This window comes from Rhinopithecus bieti, unplaced genomic scaffold (assembly GCF_001698545.2).
Source record: "Rhinopithecus bieti isolate Rb0 unplaced genomic scaffold, ASM169854v2 scaffold_7049, whole genome shotgun sequence".
Lineage (NCBI taxonomy): Eukaryota > Metazoa > Chordata > Mammalia > Primates > Cercopithecidae > Rhinopithecus > Rhinopithecus bieti.
The window spans coordinates 696,609-719,472 of NW_016805922.1; the positions used below are offsets into that span (position 1 = coordinate 696,609).

Sequence of the window (22,864 nt, forward strand, 5' to 3'; positions counted from 1 at the left end):
GCCAGGATGGTCTCGATCTCCTGACCTCGTGATCCGCCCGTCTCGGCCTCCCAAAGTGCTGGGATTACAGGCTTGAGCCACCGCGCCCGGCCGTAAAAAGCAATTCTACTTCATTTTTTTAAAAACACTGAAATATGAAATGTTCCACTTATGAAACCTTTGCTAATTCAAGAGACAACATAAGATTCTGTTAGGCATATAATAAACATGTTTGTCTTCTTTTATATTCTCATGAAGCAGCACTGTGAAACAAGACAGGAGAAGAGAAATAGTTACACATACAAAAGGGACATACAATTATGCAGGGCTGCACTTCTGGAAATTCTGAAATGCTAGTCTTTAGTTGGAGGGATGTTATTCTCTTATCAACTAACTGTCCCTTAACATTAAAACTGGAGGCAGATGCCAACCTTCTCAGCTTTCTTGGACCTCCTGTTCTTTTCACACTGGAAACTGGAGTTTTTGCTTTTAACTGGACACTTTAGATGTTTCTTTGTAAAAAGTTCCTTTTTTCATAAAGTCCTTAAGATTTCATACGACAAGGATTAGTTTAAGTTTTAGAAATTTCCTTTTTACTGTTGAGATGCTAGGCTCTTTTGATGTTTGAAAGCCAACAGATTGCTGTATCTTGCTTGGGATTAGAGATGGCCCCTCTCCCAAGGCTTGGCTGTGTCTGTGAAACTACTCTTTAATTCATTGTTGTTATTATACCGTCTCCCACTCTACCCACACATCTTTTTTGGACTCTCTTGGATGGAAAGACAAACTTCATAGGTGATTTAAATGAAGCCCTCTGGGAATACATGAATTCAGAACTCTTTAGCTGTTCTCCCTTGAATGGAAGGTTGTCATAATTGCCCACTAGATAATAAGTTATGCTGGCCTGCAGCTTACCAGTACATATTTGGTAGTAGTCTAGTAGACTGAAATTAAGCCTAGGGCTTGATCTACTTAGGACTCCATATCTGGTTCTCTGCATTTCAAAAGAAAAGAAAAGGAAAGGAAAGATATACAAGATTATGCAGAAAAGAAAGCAGCAGCCTTATTATAAAAACTAATTTAAAAGGCACATGTGACCTTATTAATTAAATATTATTTAATTGATATAAGTATACATAATATATAATGTATACTTATACTATATAGGTACAATAGTAACATGTATATATTATATATACACAATATGTTGTATAAGTATATATTATATAGCTACACATAGTACATATTTATATAAGTATACATTATTTATAGTGTAAATGTACAGTATATATTTATTATAAACAAATATTTATAGATATAGTCAGTCCCTGACTTAACGATGATTTGACTTAGGATTTTTCAACTTTACGATGGTGTGAAAGTGATACACATTCAGTGGAAACCATACTTTGAATTTTGAATTTTAATCTTTTCCCAGGTTAGAGATAGGTATATTAAATACATTTTGGCTTATAATATTTTCAATTTGTGATGGGTTTATTGGGATGTAATCCCATGTTAAGTCAAGGAGCATCTGTAATTTTAAGTAAACATATTAAGAGTATGGACTGTATATTAAAAATACATATTAAAAGTATATTTTTAAAAAGTATATTAAAAAAGTGTATTAAAAAATATTTTAAGAGTATGGACTGTGGTGCTTGCCTTTGCCACATATTAGTTCTGTTATCTTTGGCAAGTTGGCTGAGCCCTGTGCTTCATTTTTCTTCTTGTCAAATGTGACTAATATTGGTACCAACCTCAGGGTTGCTGTAAGGATCAAGCTAGTTAATACATGTAAAGTGCCTAGAACAGAGCACATACTAAGTGCAGTGTTTGTTTGAACCACATGAAATTGCAGTATTTGTCCATTTTTGACTTAACCAAAAATGTCAGTTTCATATAATTCAACTTAATAGTAACAACTTACTAATTTTTAAAAAATTGTTGTCGTTGAATCAATATCACATATTAAGGATGTGATTTACTGACCAAAATCCATTGAATCACTGTGACTGGGGGTAGAGTCTGGGAAACTAAGGTAAAACCAACATGAATCTCCCTAGGTGACTGAGCTGAGCAGCCAGGTTTTAGGATTTCTTGACTTACAGTATTGCTCAGGAGACTCTTTTAGTATAAAGAGAATAGCATTGGTAATTAAGAGAATGAGTCTGGACAGGAATTTTTGCCTCAGGATGATTCATACCTTGAGTCTCATCCATATCTGATTTAGGTGATATTTAGATGAGACTTTAGATTTTAAACTTTAGAGTTGGAACTGGAATAAGTTGAGACTTTGGGGGCTGTTGAGATGGGATGGATGTATTTTGCATTTGAGAAGAACATGAATTTGGGAGGTTAAAGGTGGAATGCTATGGAGTGAATTTTATCCCCCCTAAAGTCCTATGGCGAAGCACCATCCCCAATGTGTCGGTGTTTGAAGATGAGGCCTTGGGGAGATAATTAGGTTTAAATTAGGTCATGAAAGTGGAGCTCTAGTGATGGGATTAGTGTCCGTATGAGAAGAGATACCAGAGTTTATGGTCTCTCCCCACCCCCTCGTGGGAGGACGCAGTGAGAAGGTGGTTGTCTGTAGACCAGAAAGACAGCTTTCAGCATAAACTGACCATATTGGCACCTTGATCTTGGACTTTTAGCCTCCAGAACCATGAGAAAACAATTTCTGTTGTTTAAGCTACCCAGTCTGTGGTATTTTGTTATGGCAGCTCGAGCTAAGAAATTCTTTCCTCTAGTCTTTCGTACCATTGCTGTCATTCATTTCACTTATGCATAAGCATTCATAAGCATGCATTTTTATATACGTATACATAATAAGCATCCATAATTGAATACTTTGTTATTATTTTTGTACAAACTGTTACCTGTTAAATTAACAAGAAAAGTTTTATTACAGTTTCACATATTCCTTCTCCAGTACTCTTCCTTTCTTTATGTAGATTGGAGTTTCTGACCTAAATTATTTTCCTCCTCTGTGAAGAATTTCTTTTAGCATTTCTTGCAAGGGAAGTCTACTGAAAACAGATTGCTTCAATTTGTATTTGTCTGAGAAAGTCCTTATTTCTCTTTGACTTTTGAGGGATAATTTCTCAGGGTATAGTTTTAGGTTGGTGATGTTTTTCTCTCAACACTAAATATTTCACTGCACTCTCTGTGTGGTTTGTGAGAAGTCAAGTGTCATTCTTTGCTCCTCTGTAGGTAAGGCCCCCACTACAGCTTCTTTCAAGATTTTTTCTTTATCTTTGATTCTATGTAGTTTCAATTTGATTGGCTGAGGTGTCTATTTGTTTTGTTTTTGCATTTACCCTGCTTAGTGTTCTCCGATCTTCCAGGATGAGTAGTTTAGTGTTTAACGTTAATTTGGAGAAATTATTAGCCATTGCTATTTCTTCTGTTCCTTTCATTCTTCTCTTTCTGCTTTCCCATTATGTGTATGTTACATCTTTTGTAGTTGTTCTACAGTTCTTGGATATTCTATTCCATTTTTCCTGTCTTTTCTTTTCTCTTTGCTTTTCAGTTTTGGAGGTTTCCATTGACATGTCCTAAAGCGCAGAGATTCTTTCCTCAGCTGTGTTCAATCTATTAATGAACCTATCAAAGGCATTCTGTTATAGTGGTTCTTTTGATCACTAGCATTCCTTTTTGATTCTTCCTTAGAATTTCCACCTCTCTGCTTATGTTACCCATCTGTTCTTGATGTTGTCTACTTTTTCCATTAGAGCCCTTAGCATATAATTTTTAAAAATTGCTGGTCCGATAATTTAAACATTTCTAGTATATCTGACTTTGGTTCTGATGCTTGCTCAGTTTCTTCAAACTGTGTATTTTTCCTTGTGATTTTTTTCTTAATAACTGGAAATGATGTACTGGGTAAAAGGAACTGCAGTAAATAGGCCTTTAGGTATGGGCAGAGGGGACACATTCTGTAGTCCTATGATTAGGTCTTTTAGCGAACTTTGCCCTGGACTGTGAATGTCACTAGTGCTCCTCAGTTTTCCCCTCCTTAGATGGGACAGGATAGAGGGCTGTCTATCTGCAGTCTAGAGGGCTGCAGTTGTGTATTTCCTTTTTCCAGAGTCAGCTAGGCTCTGATAAAACTCCAGTAGATTAGGCTCTGGTAAAATAGTTTCTCCTGAGGGAGGGCTTTGTTAAGAACAGACTACTCTGGGCCAGTGCAGTGGCTCACATCTGTAATCCCAGCCCTTTGGGAGACCGAGGTGGGCGATCACCTGAGGTCAGGAGTTTGAGACCAGCCTGGCCAATATGGCAAAACCCCATCTCTACTAAAATACAAAATTAGCTGGGTGTGGTGGCGTGCACCTGTAATCCCAGCTACTCGGGAGGCTGAGGCAGGAGAATCACTTGAACCCAGGAGGCGGAGGTTGCACTGAGCCGAGATTGTGCCACTGTACTCCAGCCTGGGTGACAGAATTAGACTCTATCTCGAAGGGAAAAAAAAACAAAAACAAAAAAACAGACTACTCTGACTTATTTAGAAATGGTTACTTTTACCCTCCTACTCCTGGAAGGACTAGGGGGTTTTTCTCCAATATTCACTGTGAGAACTTAGAAGAACTCCTGGAACTAAAACTCACAGAAGTATGAGGACATCCTCCCCACCCCTGCAATGACAGGGTTCCCTGGAGTTTTTAATGCTCAGACTTGCCGGCACTGAGCCGCCAGCAATTTGTCAATTACAGCTCAGGTTCTCCCACTCCAGCACTGATTCCAGCACAGGTTTCTTCTCTGGTTCCCATGGAGGTTTCTGTTTGTGGGTTTGTGTTCCAGTAAGTTGTGATTCTCTGTATTACCTCTGTCTCTCCCCAGTTCAGGGGGCAGCAGTTTGCCCTGTGACCCTGCTTTTCTGCTGGATCTAAGAAAAGTTGTTGGTTTTTCAGTTTGTTCAGCTTTTTACTTGTTGTTAGGACAGAGTGGTGACTTCCAAGCCCCTTACATGCCGACTTGGTCCCCTGTATTCCTCTTTGCTTCCTAAAAGAACTCAACCTGTTGTCTGTTTTATCCTTTTCATAATGTGTTTCTTTGTTTTTCCTCCTGGGGTGCTCTTAGGTTGGCAAGACTTGCTTATTTCCTGGGTATCCATACCATTGAAATTATATTGTCTCCTCCTCAACTAAACAGAATCCTGAATTTATACAGTATACTGAAATTATACTGTCTCCTCCTCAACTAAACAGAATCCAGCTGAATTTGGGCTACTAGTAAATTAGCTTAGGTAATTAGTAAGGTACCATTCTGTTAGTCACATCTGCTTTTTCTTTGACTGGGAGAATATTTTATACTGCCTTGAGTGTTGTGAATTTAGTTTATGCCCATTTTCTGCTTAAATTGTTAGGCTATATTATGCTGAATTATGCTGTAATTGCTTCACTATTTTATTAGCTCCTTGAGGTCAAGAACCTTCCTTTATATATATTGTTCTTAGTGCCTGCCACAAAAGTACTTGTTAAATGTGGGACAGAGGATATTATTTACAGAATTAAGATATAGAAGTCCCTAATTTGATAACCTGGGTATATATTTTTTCTTAATATGTTTATATATATTATTTCAAAATTTACATTTTCAAATGATAAGCAGTAGAGATACCTGGCAAGTTTATACAGCTCAAGTCTTGCATGTATGTTTCCTGTGTTTTGCAGATGGAGGACACAGAGTGATGTATGTTGCTTGTGTAGTTGTGGTATCCTAAGGACTTACAATATTTATGTTTTCCTTTCCTTAAAATGCTATTTAATCACATGTGTAAGTGTGCGTAGAGGTACTAGAAATTTAAGCTTATGATGATACACCTTAGATGATGGAAATAGTCTAGGGCTTAAGATTTTGTTAGAAGTCACATTCCTGTGTTAGTATAACCTCGTTAACATTATGTTGCACTTTGTGTTTTGCAGACTGCTCTCTCTGTATAAGAAAATTTCTGTCCTATAAAACTCAGTGTCCAACTTGTTGTGTGGTGAGTTTTTGTTTCCTTTTTTGAAAACTTACTGACTGCTGCAAATATTTTTGCTTTGTGTATGCATAAAAGCCTGTATATATGTAGGGTGATGTGTAGTTACTGAATTAAGCTATATGAAAGACACTTTCGGAAAGGACCTCTAAAGTACATGTAAGAAGAGCTGGGCTTTGTTCAGTTTTTTGTTAAGATTTCTGAAAACCTAAATGTATTTTAGGAAGTAAAAACTAATTTTAAGTTCAGGATGTAGCACTCTTTAATTCTTATGACCCATGTTTTTATGGCTTCTAATTTTTAATAATTTCTCACTTTGGTAGAAACTCTGATGGTAGGATTATTCATTTGCAAAGAACTGGTCTAAGTATTTGTGCAGAAAAATATGCATGGCCGTTGGACTTAATCCAGCCTACCTGTGCCCTTAGGTCTTTCCCCTACCAGAGCTTCAGGCAAAACACTAGGAAGTTTGTTGTTATTGTTTCTGAAACTTTTCAGGTAGTGGGAACAGGTGGAAAAGCAGACTAAAAGGGTAATTAAACATAAGTGGGAATAAAGAAAGAAGAGACAGGTGAGGTCTGACAGAGCCGACGCTAGGACTAGGTGAGGAGTTTGGTTAGTTTTGCCTCTCTGGTAGGTACGTGGTGTCAGGGTGTCACTGAACCTTGCAAAACTATTTCTCTATGTAAGAAATTTTGTGATTTGGCTCTCAAGTCTAAGATCTTTACAATATGTTACACTGCTTTTGTCAAGATGGTCTCATCACTGAAATAAACTGTGTACCATTCATACCAAATAAGTACTGGGTTTATCACTTTTCTCTTGCATTCCTGAAAACCATTCTTATTTTAAAATTCTCCTTGAACACTTAATGCCTCTCCCAATGTCAGTACTTAAAAGAACACTTCTCTTCTGTTTTCCAGAGAAATTTTTGAGAAAGCTGAGTGCTGGCATTTTGAAGAAAGATTCTTGCTTATATTAGGTTTGATTGTAGTCAGTACAGAATATATATGATTATAAGAGAAGCTTTGGAGAGCTTTTATCAGACTTCCAGTCAGCAGATACTGATTCACTGTTTTAAAATTTCATATTAGCATGAGATAAATGAACTTTATTTTAAGGCCACCTTAGAAGACTTAGTGGGATGGAGAACCTCAGGAGGATGGGTCAGACATTTTCAAAAACAAGATTATGACAAGTTGATTATTGTTTTTGACCTTTTTCCATCTGTTGTTTTTTCTAGACTGTCACAGAGCCGGATCTGAAAATAACCGCATATTAGATGAACTGGTAAAAAGCTTGAATTTTGCACGGTATGATTTAATTTTGTGACTAACCTCTAACTACTTTTGCCTTTTATATGTGTTCTCTCTTTACTTTGTGCACCTTTGGATTAGGGAATGCAGGGTTGCATATTTTATAGTCAAAGAAAGGAAGTAACAGTAGTCATTGTTCACACATGGAAAATTTACTAGAGTAAGATTTTCTCCTTTACTTAACAGAAATTCTCCTGTAGTATAGAATAATTAAGAGTTAAAATGCAGATTTGAGGGCTTCCTTACTTTTGGGTGCTCTAAAGATACTCCTTTTCCTGCCCAAGCCCTAGAATCAGCCATTTCTCCAAGGAGCTCCTCCTATTGGAGAATCGCATTTAGAGACCAGGATCTGGTGCTGGGTATGCTTGTTGCTACTGGGGTGTCATTGCTTCTAGGCCCTCTCAATGGGCAGAGCTAAGTAATATATGTATATTATGTATATGTATGTACTAACTCATGTATATACACATATCTGTAATTGATTCTGTCTGGTATATATTAATCTATTCTTAATCTGATTTATTCAGCATGTATTAAATGGTATGGCATTTGAAATATGTAATTGCTTGTACTTTATAAAGCTCAGATTTGCAACTTTACTTCCTGTCAAATGCATGAATGTGTGAAAGTGAGTTTGGTCACCGAAAGAGATATGAAAAGCCATGTTTCAATATCTTGGATTACTTTTAGTTTTAATCATGCAAGTCAAGCAAGAATTTTTATGAAGGGCATACTGTGTTTAGATAGTGGTCAGGTGCCCCTGTAGTTAAGTGTAATCATGTGTTGCTTAACAGGGATATGTTCTGAGAAATGTGTCATTAGGCAATTTGGTTGTTGTGTGAACATCATAGAGTGTACTTACACAAACCAACATGGTGTAGCCTACTACACTCCTAATCTATATGGCAGGGCCTATTGCTCCTAGGTAACAAAACCCGTACAGCATGTTACTATAGCTAATACGGTAGGCATTTGCAACTCAGTGGTACCTATTAGTGTATCTAAACATAGAAAAAGTACAGTGAAACTATGGTATAAAAGATTAAAAATGCCATACACCTTTATAGGGCATTTACTATGAATGGAGCTTTCAGGATTGGAAGTTACTCTGGATGAGTCAGTGAGTGAGTGACAAGTGAATGTGAAGGCTTAGGCCATTACTGTACACTACTGTAGACTTTATAAACACTGTACACTTAGACTACACTAAATTTATAAAAAAGTTTCTTTAATAATTAACCTTACTGTAACTTTTACATTTTATAAACGTATACTTTTTTTAACTTTTTGACTCTTTTGTAATAACACGTAGCTTAAAACACAAACACATCATACAGCTGTACAAGCATCTTTCTTTATATCCTTATTCTGTGAACTTTTTTCTAGTTTTAAAATTGTTATTATTTCTTCCTTTTAAACTTTTCTTAAAATGAAGATGGAGGCCGGGCTCAGTGGCTCATGCCTGTAATACCAGCACTTTGGGAGGCTGAGGTGGGCAGATCACGAGGTCAGGAGTTTGAGACCATCCTGGCCAACATGGTGAAACCCTGTCTCTACTATAAATACAAAAATTAGCCGGGTGTGGTGGCACATGCCTGTAATTCCAGCTACTTGGGAGGCTGAGGCAGGAGAATCGCTTGAACCAGGGAGTCGGAGGTTGCAGTCAGCCGAGATCATGCCACTGCACTCCAGCCTGGTGACAGAGCAAGACTCTGTCTCAAAAAAAAGATGGAAACACACACATTAGCCTAGGCCCACACAGGGTTAGGATTATCAAGATGTCACTTAGCAATGGGAATTTTTCAGCTCCATTATCATCTAATGAAACCATCACCATGTATTTGGTCTCTTGTTGAACAAAGCATCATTATACGGCTTGTGACTGGATGGGACTTCTAGGCTTGTTGGAACATTCTTGGAGGTACCTTATGTTGCTTTAAAAAATATAAACAGATTTCTTTCAATAGAATTGCACATTTCTTTATTGGTTTGCATTCTAAAAATGATCAAATTTAGTACAGTTGTCTCTCAGTCAAGGGGATTGGTTCCAGGACCCTCGAGAATACCAAAATCTGTGGATGCTGAAGTCGCTGACATAAAATAGCATAGTATTTGCATATGGACGTTCTCTCTTATACTTCAAATCACCTCTAGATTACTTATAGCCCTAATACAATGCTATATAAATCGTTGTCATACTGTGTTTTTAAAATTTACATATTTTTTATTGTTGTATTGTTACTTTTATTATTTTTTGAACATTTTTGCTCTGTGATTAGTTGAATCCACAGATGCGGAGCTGGCAGATGTGAAGGGCCGACTGTACTCTGAGCTAACTTCATGTACGTCTAGAGATTGGCTGGTTATTTCCTTAAGGAAAAAAAGATGGTGTAGTTTAAAAAAGATGGCATACTTTCCTAGATTAAGAAACTTTAAAATTCTCTGATTTTCCCAATTAAAGCTACTTTTTTTCTTAGCATTTTCACCAGTAAGTTTTGAAATCTGTGAGAGGAAGGGACCATGCCTTTAAAAGGGAATTGATTGCCTGTTTTTCTCAAGGCTTATTTTTTTCCTCAGCTAGTACTGAAAGCATAACAACTTCCCTGCTAGGATAAAGGAAGCCTTGCATATAACAGCATCTGTTTGTTGAAAGACCTTGTTGAAGGTCTTTGGATTCACAGACCTTTTGGTGTAACTTAAAGGGAGGTCATGGAATGGTTGAGCTCTCCTCTGTCCCCTCTCCTTCCCGAAAGGAATACATGATTTAATTGTTCATTATAGTGGGTGTGGTAGGGTGGGAAGCATTATTTGTAGAGTTGGGATGGTTTATATCGTTTGTTCCTCTCTCTCTTTGCCTTCTTGGAATTGCTGCTCTTCCTAGCATCATCCTTGTGGTGAACATTTGTCATGGGTAAAGTGTTGTGGTTCTTCATTTGCAAACTTAGGAGGGATGAAATTCAAGCTAGTCAATTTCATTACTTGTTTGAACTGTGGTTTAAGATTTATGAGGGAGGAAGCTTAATCCTATGACCAAAATATAAGATATTTATATTGTCTGTCAATTTCATTTCTTGGCATTCTCATTTGTCATTGTCATTTTATGTGCCATTATGATTTTAAATATTTAATATTCTAAATTTAATAATATAAAAGGATATTGGAAATAATTTTAGAGGTTTTCAGATACAAGGCTGCATATAGCTCTTATATTTTCATCTGATCTTTTACTTTTATTTTCAAAGAACGCATGATTTTTTCCTTGACTTAGTTTTATTTAAAATAATGTTCTTAACCTGTTGTTGAACATTTATTAGAATATTTTTGTGTAAGTGTAGCATCATTCTTGAGTTAAGTGAATGTTGTTTCTCTGTTTTTGTAGTCAGTGTCCATCTCTATTATTATTTTTACAAATTGAGAGTAGAGAGCATCATTTACTGCTTTTGTTTAACCACCATTAAGGGATAAGTTTTTCTGCAAATACTCCAAGTTTAAGAATTTAAACATTTTAGATGACAATTGAAGTAAAATTCCCTCAGCAACTCACAAAGAGGAAGTAGAATATAATTTCACCTTTTTTATTGTACAGTTTAAAGCATACTGATGTTGAATTCAGGCAGAATTGGTCTAGGCCCTATTAGTTCTAATGTGATTGTGATCAAGATGTTTAACCTCTTCGACTCCTGTTTCCTCATCTAAAAAGATGAGAATAATACTGTCGATGCCTTGAGGATTAGAAATGAAGAGCTATAGTAAAAGATATCCAGCATAATACCTAGAACAAAGGAACCTAAAAATATTCCTATTATTATTATTATTATTATTATTATTATATATTGCCTATATTTTCAATAGTGTTGATACCCTAAGGTGCTATAAAAAGAATTTGTGTTTGGGTGGGCCTCTGCTTGTTTAGCCAAATGATTCTAGACTGCTGTTTACATGTTTCTGATCAGAACTAGCATCGCGGGGACTTTAGTTACAGAAGTCTATGGAATTGATTGCATAGGTTTAATGGCTACTCATGTCTACCCAAAGGCCTATTTTGACTCTTGATTCTTAGCCCCATTCTGAAGAGGTAAGGTTATTGTATAGTTCACAGATGGACAAGACGGACCGACCTTCCTTCCTTCCTTCCTTCCTTCCTTCCTTCCTTCCTTCCTTCCTTTCTCCCTCCCACGTCCTTTTTCCTTCCCCACTCTATTCCTCGTTCCCCCTCTATTCCTCCCTCCCCTTCCTTCCCTTCCTCCCTTTCCTCCCTTCTTCTTGCTCTGTTGCCCAGACTGCAGTGCAGTGGTATGATCATGGTTCACTGTAACCTCAAACTCTTGGGCTCAAGGTATTCTCCTGCCTCTGCCTTCCAATTAGCTAGGACTATGGGCATGTGCCACCATGTCCACACTGAAGAAATATAAACAAAGCTTCCTTAAATATGTGGTAGAATTTACCAGTGAAGCCATCTGGGCTTGGAGTTTTCTTTGTGGAAAAGTTTTAAATTATAGCTTCAGTTTATTTAATAGATAATAAGGGCTCTTCAGGTTTTCTGTTTCTTTGTCAGTTTTGATGAATAGTGCCTTTCAAAGAATTTGTCCATTTTATCTAAAATTTAAAATTTATTGTTTTAAAGTGTTCGTAATATCCTCTAATTATCTTTTTTATAGGATTTGTAATGAGGTCTTCTTTTAAGTCTTTGTTTTGGTAATTGGTATTTTCTCATTTATTTCATGTTCAGTCTTAGTAGGGATTAATAATTTTGTTATTCTTTTCAAAGAACCAACATTTGGCTTTGCTTGTTTTCTCCTGATATCTCTTCTATTTCACTAGTATCTGTTATTAGTTCCTCCCTTCTTTGGGTTTAGTTTGCTGTTCATTTCCTAACCTTTTAAGTTGGAAGCTTAGAGTAGTGGCTTTTACTTTTTCTATTTTCAATAATTTTCCCTCCAGGGACAGTTTTGGCAACCTTTCATGCTATCATTCAGTTTAGAATATTTTCTAGTTTTCATTGTGATTTGACATGTGGGGTTATTTAGAAGTGTGGTGCTTTATTTCTTAACATTTGGAGATTTTCTAGTTATCTTTCTGTTGAGTTTCATGTAAATTCTGTAGTGGTGGAATCTATAGGTTGATTTTTTTTTCCATCAGATTTGAAAATTCTCAGCCATTGGTTTTTCTAGTATTGCTGATTTTCCATTCTTTCTTTCTATTCCTTCTGGGCTTCTATTTATGCCCAATATCTCATACTTTTTTGTGTCTGTCTTTTCATTAATTTTCTCTCTGTGCTTAGTTTGGATATTTTCTATTGACCTGCCTTCAAGTTTGTATTGTGTGTTGTTATGCTCATCCAGTTTAGATAAGGCATTTTGCAATGGTAGAAGGTTCATTTTATTCTTTTCTTAATGGATTTTATTTGTCATAATACACTATCTTTTTATCCTTTTTCTCTTTCTTTCTTTCTTTCTTTCTTTCTTTCTTTTTTTTTTTTTTTATTTAATGTGTTTATCATAGTTTGAAGTCCTTACCTAGAAATGCTATTCTTTGGATTACCTTTGGGTCTGCTTCTATTGAATATTTTATCTCTTGATTAGTGGCTACTTTTTCTTGCTTCTTTGCATGTTCAGTAATTTTAAAATGTGTGCTGAACATTGTGGTTGAAATGTTGTAGAAGCTGTGAATTGTCTTCTTTTGAAAGATGACACATTTTGTTCTAACAGGCAGTTAAATCACTAGCTCTTCATCTTTGTTCTTTCAAGCCTTGGTATAATGTTTTCTTAGGTTAGGTCTGTTTGAGCTTTGTTTGTATTTCTTCAGTGTGGTCCATTTTTCTAAGGTGTGGCCTTTGTGGGATCTCACTTGAATGTCCATGATCATCACCAAGATTTCTCAGCTTTGGCTGAGAACAACTAACTTTCCAGCACTGACCTTTGGGATTTTAATTTACCAGTATCAGCTTCCTAGTGGGTCTCCTGTGTTTTTGTCTAATCATGTGCAGCCCTGGAGATGAGCACGAATGGATGTGAGTTTCTAAGCAGACTTCTGGCATTCCCTTTCAGTAGCTGCCACATGTCAAAAGCACTCTGACCCCTCAGTCCTGGCCAGCTTTGCCCAGAACTCTGATCTCTTATTTTCTCTACCAAGTAAGATCAATGTTTCCTGTTTAGACTTCACATTAATACCCAATTCCTAGAAAATGTTTCCAGGGTAAAGTCTTGGAGGAAATGTTGGATTACTTCATGTTTTCTTTTTCAGGCATTGCAGCCTTGTGTTGATTTCAATCCAGTGCCTACAAAGAGTTGTTTTTTATGTGTGTTAGGCCGTTCTTACATTGCTAAGTAATGTAAAGAATGCTAAAGTAAACTTGAGGCTGGGTAATTTACAAAGAAAAGAGGTTTAATTGGCTCATGGTTCTGCAGCTGTACAAGCCATCTGCTTGGCTTCTAGTGAGGTATTGGGCTGCTTACAATCACAGTGGAAAACAAAAGACAGGGGCAGCATATTACATGGTGAGAGTGGGAGCAAGAGAGAGACGAGGGGAGGTGCTACACACTTTTAAAACAGATCTCATGAGAGAACTCACTCACTATTACAAGGACAGCAGTAAGGGAATGGTGCTAAACCATTCATGAGAAATTCGCCCTCATGATCCAGTCACCTTCCACTAGGTCCCACCGCCAACACTGGGAATCACATTTCAATGTGAGATTTGGTGGAGACAACATCCAGACTATATCCCTATATTTTGTTCAGATTTTAAAGTTACTTATGGTTGGAGATTAGGTCTCATATAAGCTATTCTCTGTGGCTGAAAGCTGATTTTGTTTCATTTTGTTTTATTGACACATTAACTGCTTTTTAAGTTAGATTTATTGCTTTGAGTTATACTAGAAGAAACTTTGATTTGGTTGTCATTATAGTATAGGTCCTGTATTTCAGAAAACAAGGTTAATTGGGAAAACAGCTTATGTCAGTTAATTTGTTATATAAAATTGGATATCTTAATCATCTGTTGTGTTTTTTGTTCTTCAAGGAATCATCTATTGCAGTTTGCTTTAGAGTCACCACCCAAATCTCCTGCTTCTTCCTCTTCAAAGAATCTTGCTGTCAAAGTACATACTCCTGTAGCCTCCAGAGAGTCTTTAAAGCAGGGGAGCAGGTTAATGGATAATTTCTTGATCAGAGAAATGAGTGGTTCTACATCAGAGTTGTTGATAAAAGAAAATAAAAGCAAATTCACCCCTCAAAAAGAGGCAAGCCCTGCTGCAAAGACCAAAGAGACACGTTCTGTAGAAGAGATGGCTCCAGATCCCTCAGAGGCTAAGCGTCCTGAGACACCCTCGACATCCGCTTTGAAACACGTTACTAAAGGTAGGAAGTTATTTTCATGTGTGGAAATATGGAAATCTTTTCATCCACATGACATAAGAATAAATAGGCAGCATCTTTGAGGGGGAAGGAATGGTAAAGGACAAACAAGATTTTACCATATCACAAACTTCAGATATTGTTGTAGATAATGTTTGTTTTCTTTCTCTCTCAGAAATAGGAATTCAGGCTGACTGCTACAAAAAGGAAACAGTTTTAATTAGTTCAGGCTTTCAGTATGGCGTAGCTTTCTGTTTTCAGCTTTTAATCCTTCTTCCCCCCATTCAACATATCAGTTGCCATTTAATCTTGAAGAGCTCTTTTTGTCTTATTTTACCACCACTTGAATGCCTCCTCACTGTTCTGCCTGCCATATAAAGCCTTTGACAATTTGAGCCCTACCCTAGTCATCCCGCCTTATTGCTCACCTCTCCCTCTCAGAAGTTATGCTGTAGCCAAGCTAATCTCCCCACTGTTCCTCCAGTACATTGAGGAATTGGCAAACTACAACTGGCAGAGCTAATCTGCCTTGCCACCTGTTTTTGTAAATAAAAGTTCATATACCCATTTGTTTGCATATGTCTGTGGCTGCTTTCATGCTACAGTGGCAGAGTTGCATGGTTGTGACAGAGGCCATATGATCGGTAAAGTCTAAATTCTACCTGGCTCTTCACTACCTGGCCCTTCACTAAGAATGTTTGCCGGCCCCTGTTCTATACCTTTCCAGACTATCCAGATCCTCACTATTCATTTGTTATGTTAGAAAACACTGTCTCACGTCACAAAAGTGCTATAAAACTTGTTTTCTGGAGTGTTTTGTGTCCCATTTGCTTAACTGTTTGATGAATATGTCAGCTTGTTTAACCTTTTGTTTCTATGTCTTCTTTCCAGTGAAGTTTAGAGCACCTTTTAGGCAGAAACTCTTAAACATCTTTGGTATACCCATACCACACACAGTGCAGAGATGTGAGTGTTTATTAAACTTAGATTGAAATTAGTTTATTAGTACTTAACGTGTTTACATCTTTTAAAGATATATAAATTTCACTTATATTTTCTACTATGTCTATCCTTAGTCTTTTTACCAATTGACAGTTCTTATTGTAGTATTTTTTAGCTTGATGGTTAACTGTTTTTCCCCAGCAGAGCCTTTTTTCCCAATTGAAATTTTACAATAAACCGTAACATATTAAAATAGGTAAAACAGATTGTTCTGTTTCACCTGACCTCCTTCTGCCTATTATCCATGGAGGTCTGTAGGCCCTGAATTACCCCCACAGATCCCTACAACTTTATGAAATAGTTTGAGAATGATTGTGTTCCTTAATTTTAACATTATGTGTAGAATTATAAATGAGAGCTAAATTAACAAATTTGTAACCATTGACAAAATTGAACAGTAGTTGGCCCAACTCAATAAATTATTAAACTACCTTTCCTTCACCCAGCCCCTGGGCCAGGTGTGTCTTAAGTTGTTACTATTGCTTCTATGCTAAACATGGATAGCTCCTAAGGCTTGGGAAAGTTTAAGATTAGTTCTATAGTTTGGTCATACCTTGTTAGAAAAGATTTAACCGAAGCATTTTCTAATAAACAAATTTTCAAGCTTATTTGCAGTCTCTTTCTCTGGGACCAGGACTTCAATTGTGTGACTTCCCACAATTTAGCCATTACCCAGTAACCAGTCTGTCCCACTCCTGTTGTCCCGACGGGCCATTCTTTTTCTTTCCTGCTTTTCTAAGTGCATGTTAAGTTGGGATTCTTTTTTACTTTACTTGCTGAAAAGATTCCAGTTTACATACTTTTGCCCCTTCTACAATTAATAGTCTCTCTTTTTCTTTTTAAAAAATACAGTGGATTGTCCTGTTTGTGGGGTTAATATTCCAGAAAGTCATATTAATAAGCATTTAGACAGCTGTTTATCACGCGAAGAGAAGAAGGAAAGCCTCAGAAGGTAAGGACGTTGAGCAAAACCATTGAGCTACTTTAGCTGGGTGCCTCTTGTGCTTTATAAACTTGGGGGAAAATTACAGTATTCATTTTATCCTGGTAACCGTATTTCCTGCTCTTACTTGCTTTCTCCTTCACTCCTGTTGGCCACTTCTTCCAATCCCTCTCTGTTCTTTCTTCAACTCCCACTTTGCCAAATATCAGCTATGTTGAATATTTGAACTGCTACTAAATTTTGACTTAATAAGAAATTAATGACTTCAAATTCAATTCTTTTTAAACTTGTTTTTTACTCTTAGAATTTTAAAACTACCAAAACGCCTCTTGACCAAAGAAAGCAAGATTAGACTCTGAATATAGAATATAGAAAATCTTTCTCTGATCTTTAGGATGCTCAGAAGTTTTAAAATTTAAAATCGAATTTTCCAAAAGTTTTGACTAGGAAATTATATAAATATATATGATATAAAAGGTACAAAATGCATATATGAAATGTAATGTCGTACCCCACCGCACACCCACACCATCCAGGTATTGTTACTAATAAATTGGCAGCTCAGTATTTGCATCTAAACAACTGTGCTATTCTGCCTCCTTTGTACATGAAAATAACTAATTTCTTCTACTAGTCCACTATTGTTAGACATATAAGTTGTTCAGGAATGAAATACTACTCAAATTGCAAGGCATTAAGGAATCAGTGGGTCATAAACAGAAGACACAATTTAGATGAGTCTGGTGATGAAGGGAGAAAGATGAGATGGTAGTTTGGAGAAGGGGTGAGTGGCATAAAGATCAAGGGATGTTATTTTTAAAAATAGGAGTTTAAGCCTTCAGTCTCTTTCCTTCCACTATTTCCAGGGAGAGAGCAGAGGATAAATGGAAGAAAGTGAGGAGCACAAGAGCGCAGTAATGAGGTTATCCTTGACATGCAGAAAGGACCCTTCTGAAACAGGAGGCAAGGGGAAGATAGTAGGTGATAATTCAGAGAGATTTGGAAAAGAAGAGGAGGGAAGCTGAAGAAATTAATGGTATCTGGGAAGTGGGGATGAAAGAATGATTTGCTTCTGTGTTCAGTCTGTTTTGAAGGACTTTGAAGAGTATTTTCCAAAAACCACGTTACTAAGACAGAGAGACATCGTATTATTTTTTGTGATTAAAGAAAATAAATCACTTAATTTTTATGAGTAAATTTGGAGTGAATGCAGATTTCGAGGGTCAGATTCATACTGTTATAACTTACAAAAGCTAACGTATAAGACACAGTGTTGCTTTATTAAAAATGGTAGACATATTTGAGTCCAAACCTGGGGCAGTTTTGCATGCACAATACTCCCACCTAGTGGGTAAGTTTGTTGATGAGAATAAAATTTAGATTTTTAGGTTGCTTAGTTAGTGGCGATTTGGAGTAAATGAATAGTCCTAAGGATTATTTCCCATAAGCCACGAGAGTTTGATGACCTGCTTTTCTCTTTAGAAATGCATGAGTTGGGAATATAGAAGCTGAGTATATTTTTTTGGAAGAATAAGGAATCTGCACTGATTATCTTGCCTGGACTCCCCTTTTTCTAGATCCATCCATCAGTTCGAATACATTTCTGATACATCATTTTTGATGCTGTCAGTTTATTTAAAGACATACTCGTCCACGTGTAATTGAGTTCTAATAGTGGTTTAAATTCCTGCTTCAAAGAATGGTATAGTCCTGCCAGTTCTCTGTAGTGAACTTACAAGCACTACCTCCCGGATCCCCCTCTTAGTGTGTTAAAGGCTTTGAGAAGTCCTACATTAAGCATAACTGTTAGGTTTTGTTTAATTCAGTAATTCCTAAATTTATTTGACTGCCAAGTCTTTCTGTCTTCATCATTTCCATCTTACAAAACTGGTGTTTGTGGAGATACTGAAGGCAACACTGGAGATACTGAAGGCAACCATGTCGTTCTTTAGTTGTATCTTGGCCCCAGAGTCGGGTCATAGAGAAGAGGCCCTGTGAGTTTTCCTATCTCCTCCACAATATTCTGACAGCCATCTGCTGAATGTGAGTGGCAGCCCTTAACTCTTCTATATAAAACCATGTCAGAACTGATTCGCAGATGCACCCTTCCTTTGCTGTCCTCAGATTCTGAGGCCCCTGAAGTGTGTTACTCAGTTCCACTAAATCATGGAAGAAAAATCAATGTCATTTTTGTGTTTGGGGAAACATTTATCGGGTTTCATGTTTTAAAATTCCTGATAGGGATTGATCTCTAGTGGTGCTTTTTATTGTAAATGCCAATGGACAGTACAGTTCCTCACTAGAATTTCACAGTCATAGTTTAATCATCTATCCTTGATAAAACAAATATTTTAGATACAGACTTAATGAATCATCTCTCCCTGTGTGCTTCTGTAAACACAAAATGATTCAGCTGTTGCTACCTACTGAGATTTCATTTTGCTGTAATTTTATCAGTCTTGTAGAGTCTGATGGACTGTCATTGGAAGAAGAACAATTTTCAGAAAAATATAATCTATCGAGAGTTTGCAGGTCTTTTCACATTTAATTAGTTATTTCTGGTTTTTAGGCTTTATTAATACAGCATAAAAGACATAATTTATTTGGGGAATGGCCCTGTTGGTTAATAGAGAAATTTTTGATTGTTTTCAGTCTATACCTGACTGTAATATTTCTCTATTTGATTATCGGATTGTTTATATCAGATTTACTCTGGAGAACCTTGTTGAAAATAGAGATTTTAGATCTCCACTTCAGACTGAACCACAATTGGTGGATGGTGTGGAGAAGGGGATGGAGAATCCGCGTTTTAAATAAACTCTTTAGGTGCTTCTTAGGTACACTAATGTTTGGGACAGCGTTGTGTGAGCTAGTTATATGCTAATCCTTTGTAAAAACTTGTTTTTTGGATAAACCTATTATTTCAAGTTTCTGTTAATTTTCACCTGAATCTTTGCTATTCTTATTTTGAAATGATAGCAAGTGTAATGACCTCCTTGAGCACATTTTTGTTGAGCATCTAATTGCCATAAAGCTGAGCCAGGTAGAGAACCTGCTATAATCAGATGAAATGAATTAAAACTCACTAAGAAGTTCCTGTTTATGGAATTGTCTCAAGTCATTGGTGCTTTTAGGTAGCTTGAATTTTAGTCCACTAGAATTTCTAGCATGCTTTAAAGAGGTGGAAAATTGAGTAGGTCTGTGTAAGTGTGATTCTAAATGAAGTCCTCATAGCATATTCCACAAGCCTTACATATATGTCTTCTAAATGTGCCCCTTTAGGTCTGATGTCTTTTTGAGACCCAAGTCTCGCACTTCTGGTGCCACCTAGGCCCCTGTGTCTGAATGTCTCACCAGCACCTCAGATGCATCATGTCAGACACTCAGCTTTATCCGCCAACTTGATTTTTCTCTCTCCTTTTTAATCTAATGGTTCTACTATTTTTCCAGGCACCCAGGTGTTGAATCAGAATGTGTTTGCCATTTTACATGAAAAGCATTTGATAATTCACAATAATCATCAGGGATCTTCCCCCCTTTTCAGTTCTGTTCACAAAAGGAAACCGCTGCCCAAAACTGTATATAATTTGCTCTCTGATCGTGATTTAAAGAAAAAGCTAAAAGAGCATGGATTATCTATTCAAGGAAATAAACAACAGCTCATTAAAAGGCACCAAGAATTTGTACACATGTACAATGCCCAATGCGATGCTTTGCATCCTAAATCAGGTAAAGTAATAAAACAGTGAGTTATGCTTACCTTGTGGATAAAGCAATTTTGTATAGCTCAGAAATTATAGACCATAGAAAAATATTGTAAATAAATACTTTTTTGATAATAGATAAGACATGCAAATGTATTCCTTCAAAAGGTACCTAGAGTATGCTATGATAAGCCAGCCTTTCTCTCAGCCTGCCTTCCAATCCCCAGATCTCTTCTCAGAGGCACCCCATTGCCAGTTTCTCATGTGCCTATCTAGGGAGAGTGTGGTGGGGAAGAGTGGATCTGGAGAGCCTGGGTTACAGTGCCCGTTTTTCAGCTTTATGGCTTGGTGACCGTGGGCATGTTACTTGATATCTCTGTACCTCAGTTTTCTCATTCATAAAATAAGGGTTATAATACTACCTACTTCATAATGTGGAGTGGAATAAATGATAAAAGGCATGAAAAGTGCCTAGCACACAGTAGTTGGCTTTCAGTAAATGTTGCCATTATGATTATAGTACACAAACATATATCCTTTTCATTACCATTTTTACAAAATGGTAGTATTCTGTGTAGTGCACTATTTAATGGTTGTTTCTTTTCATTAAACCACACACATATATTGGAGTTCTTTCTGTTAACATAGAGAATTGTCTAATTTTTAAAAACTTGGAGAATAACATGCAAACATTAAAACACACAAATTTTAAGTGTATTGTTTGGTGAATTATCACAAAGTAAATTTCATAAAGTGAAATGTCATTGTAGCCACTACTGAGATCACTACCAGCATCTGAAAAGCCCTATCTGCCTCCTCCCATTCACTACTTCATTCTCACATTTGACCACTATCTTGACTTCTAACCCCATACGTTCATTTTGCCTATGTTTGATCTTTAAATAAATGGGACATAGCTTATGTATTCTTTTGTGCCTGCCCTCATTTGTGCAACATTATAAGATTAATTCATGTTTTTTTATATGGTCGTGATTTTTTTCATTTTTGTTGCTATCTGGTATTCCATTGTATAAACATATCATCTTATCCATTGAGTGTTTAATAAACATTTCACTTTTTTCCCACTTTTTCTCTGTTAACAATAATGCTGCTATGAATAGTCTTTTATATATCTTTTGGTGCATATAGGTGCGTGTTGCTGTTGGATATATATATATACAGGAATGGAATTGGTGTTATATATTTGCAGATGTTCAGCTTTCATGGATACAGCCCCAAATTCAGTAGTCATGTATACTTTCATCAGGAAGGTATGAGGGTGTCAGTTATTCTGCACCCTTTACAACATCACCATTGTTAGCTCTCCATTTTAGCCATTCTAGTGGGTCTATGGTAGTACCTTTTTATTTTAATTTGCATTTCCTTAATGACATAATGTTCAGCACATTTTTATATGCTTGTTGGCCATCTGGATATCCTCTTTGGTGAAACACCTGTTTAAATCTATGTCCAATTCTTCTGTGCTGTGGGTCTATTTTTATTCTTATTTGTGGGAGTAACTGAAATTTCCTGGATAAAAATCTTCTGCTGTATGTATGTATATTTCTTTTCTTTTTTTTTTTGAGACGGAGTCTCGCTCTGTCGCCCGGGGTGGAGTGCAGTGGCCGGATCTCAGCTCACTGCAAGCTCCGCTTCCCGGGTTTACGCCATTCTCCTGCTAGCTGAGACTACAGGCGCCCGCCACCTCGCCCGGCTAGTTTTTTGTATTTTTTAGTAGAGATGGGGTTTCACCATGTTAGCCAGGATGGTCTCAATCTCCTGACCTGGTGATCCGCCCGTCTCGGCCTCCCAAAGTGGTGGGATTACAGGCTTGAGCCACCGCGCCCGGCCTGTATGTATATTTCTAATTTCACCTTTTCACTCTCTTAATGGCATCATTTGAAGAGTAGAAGTTCTTAAAATAGTCCAATTCATTACATTTTTCCTTTGGATCAGTGCTTTGCCTTAGCCTACTTCAAGATCATGTGGATCTTCTCTTATTTTCTTTTAAAATTTTATTGTTCTTCCTCCTAAATTTTGATGTACAGTTTATCTGGAATTGATTTTAGCATGTGTTGTGAGGTAGAGGACAAGATTGTCTTTTTTTCCCCCATATGAATAACCAATTGGTGCAGCACCACTTATTGAAATGCCATCCCTTCTCCCACTGAATTGCCAGAAGTCTTGACTGAGAATCAGCTAATTGTACATGTGTAGGCCTGGACATTGTTTCATTCCATTGGGCTATTATTTACCCTTGTGCAGGATAAATAATGTGTGTCTTAAGTACTTTATAAGTAATTTATGATAGGTCTTGCTGTCTGGTTATATAGTTCTTCCAGTTTTGTTTATTGAGGTTGCCTTGTTTTTTCTAGGCATTTTGTATTTCCATATAAGTTTTAAAATTGGGATTATATTGAATTTATAGATCAATTTTGGGATAGTTGATATCTGTACAGTATTTGAGTCTTCCAATTCATGAATATGGTTTATCCCTTTCTTCGTCTTTGATTTTTATCAATGTTTTGCAGTTTTCAGTGTGAAGATCTCACACATCTTTTTTTTTTTTTTTTTTTTT

General features: G+C 36.7%; 1 protein-coding gene across 1 annotated transcript in view; it reads left to right on the top strand.

The window, feature by feature from the left end:
• Window positions 1-22,864, top strand: part of RAD18 (RAD18 E3 ubiquitin protein ligase) — an 82,489-nt gene that overhangs the window by 9,850 nt on the left and 49,775 nt on the right. Inside the window, 6 exon segments of the mRNA XM_017874158.1 lie at window positions 5,910-5,971; window positions 7,209-7,227; window positions 7,230-7,278; window positions 14,303-14,640; window positions 16,492-16,591; window positions 20,127-20,311. Coding sequence (XP_017729647.1) covers window positions 5,910-5,971; window positions 7,209-7,227; window positions 7,230-7,278; window positions 14,303-14,640; window positions 16,492-16,591; window positions 20,127-20,311 — 753 coding nt within the window.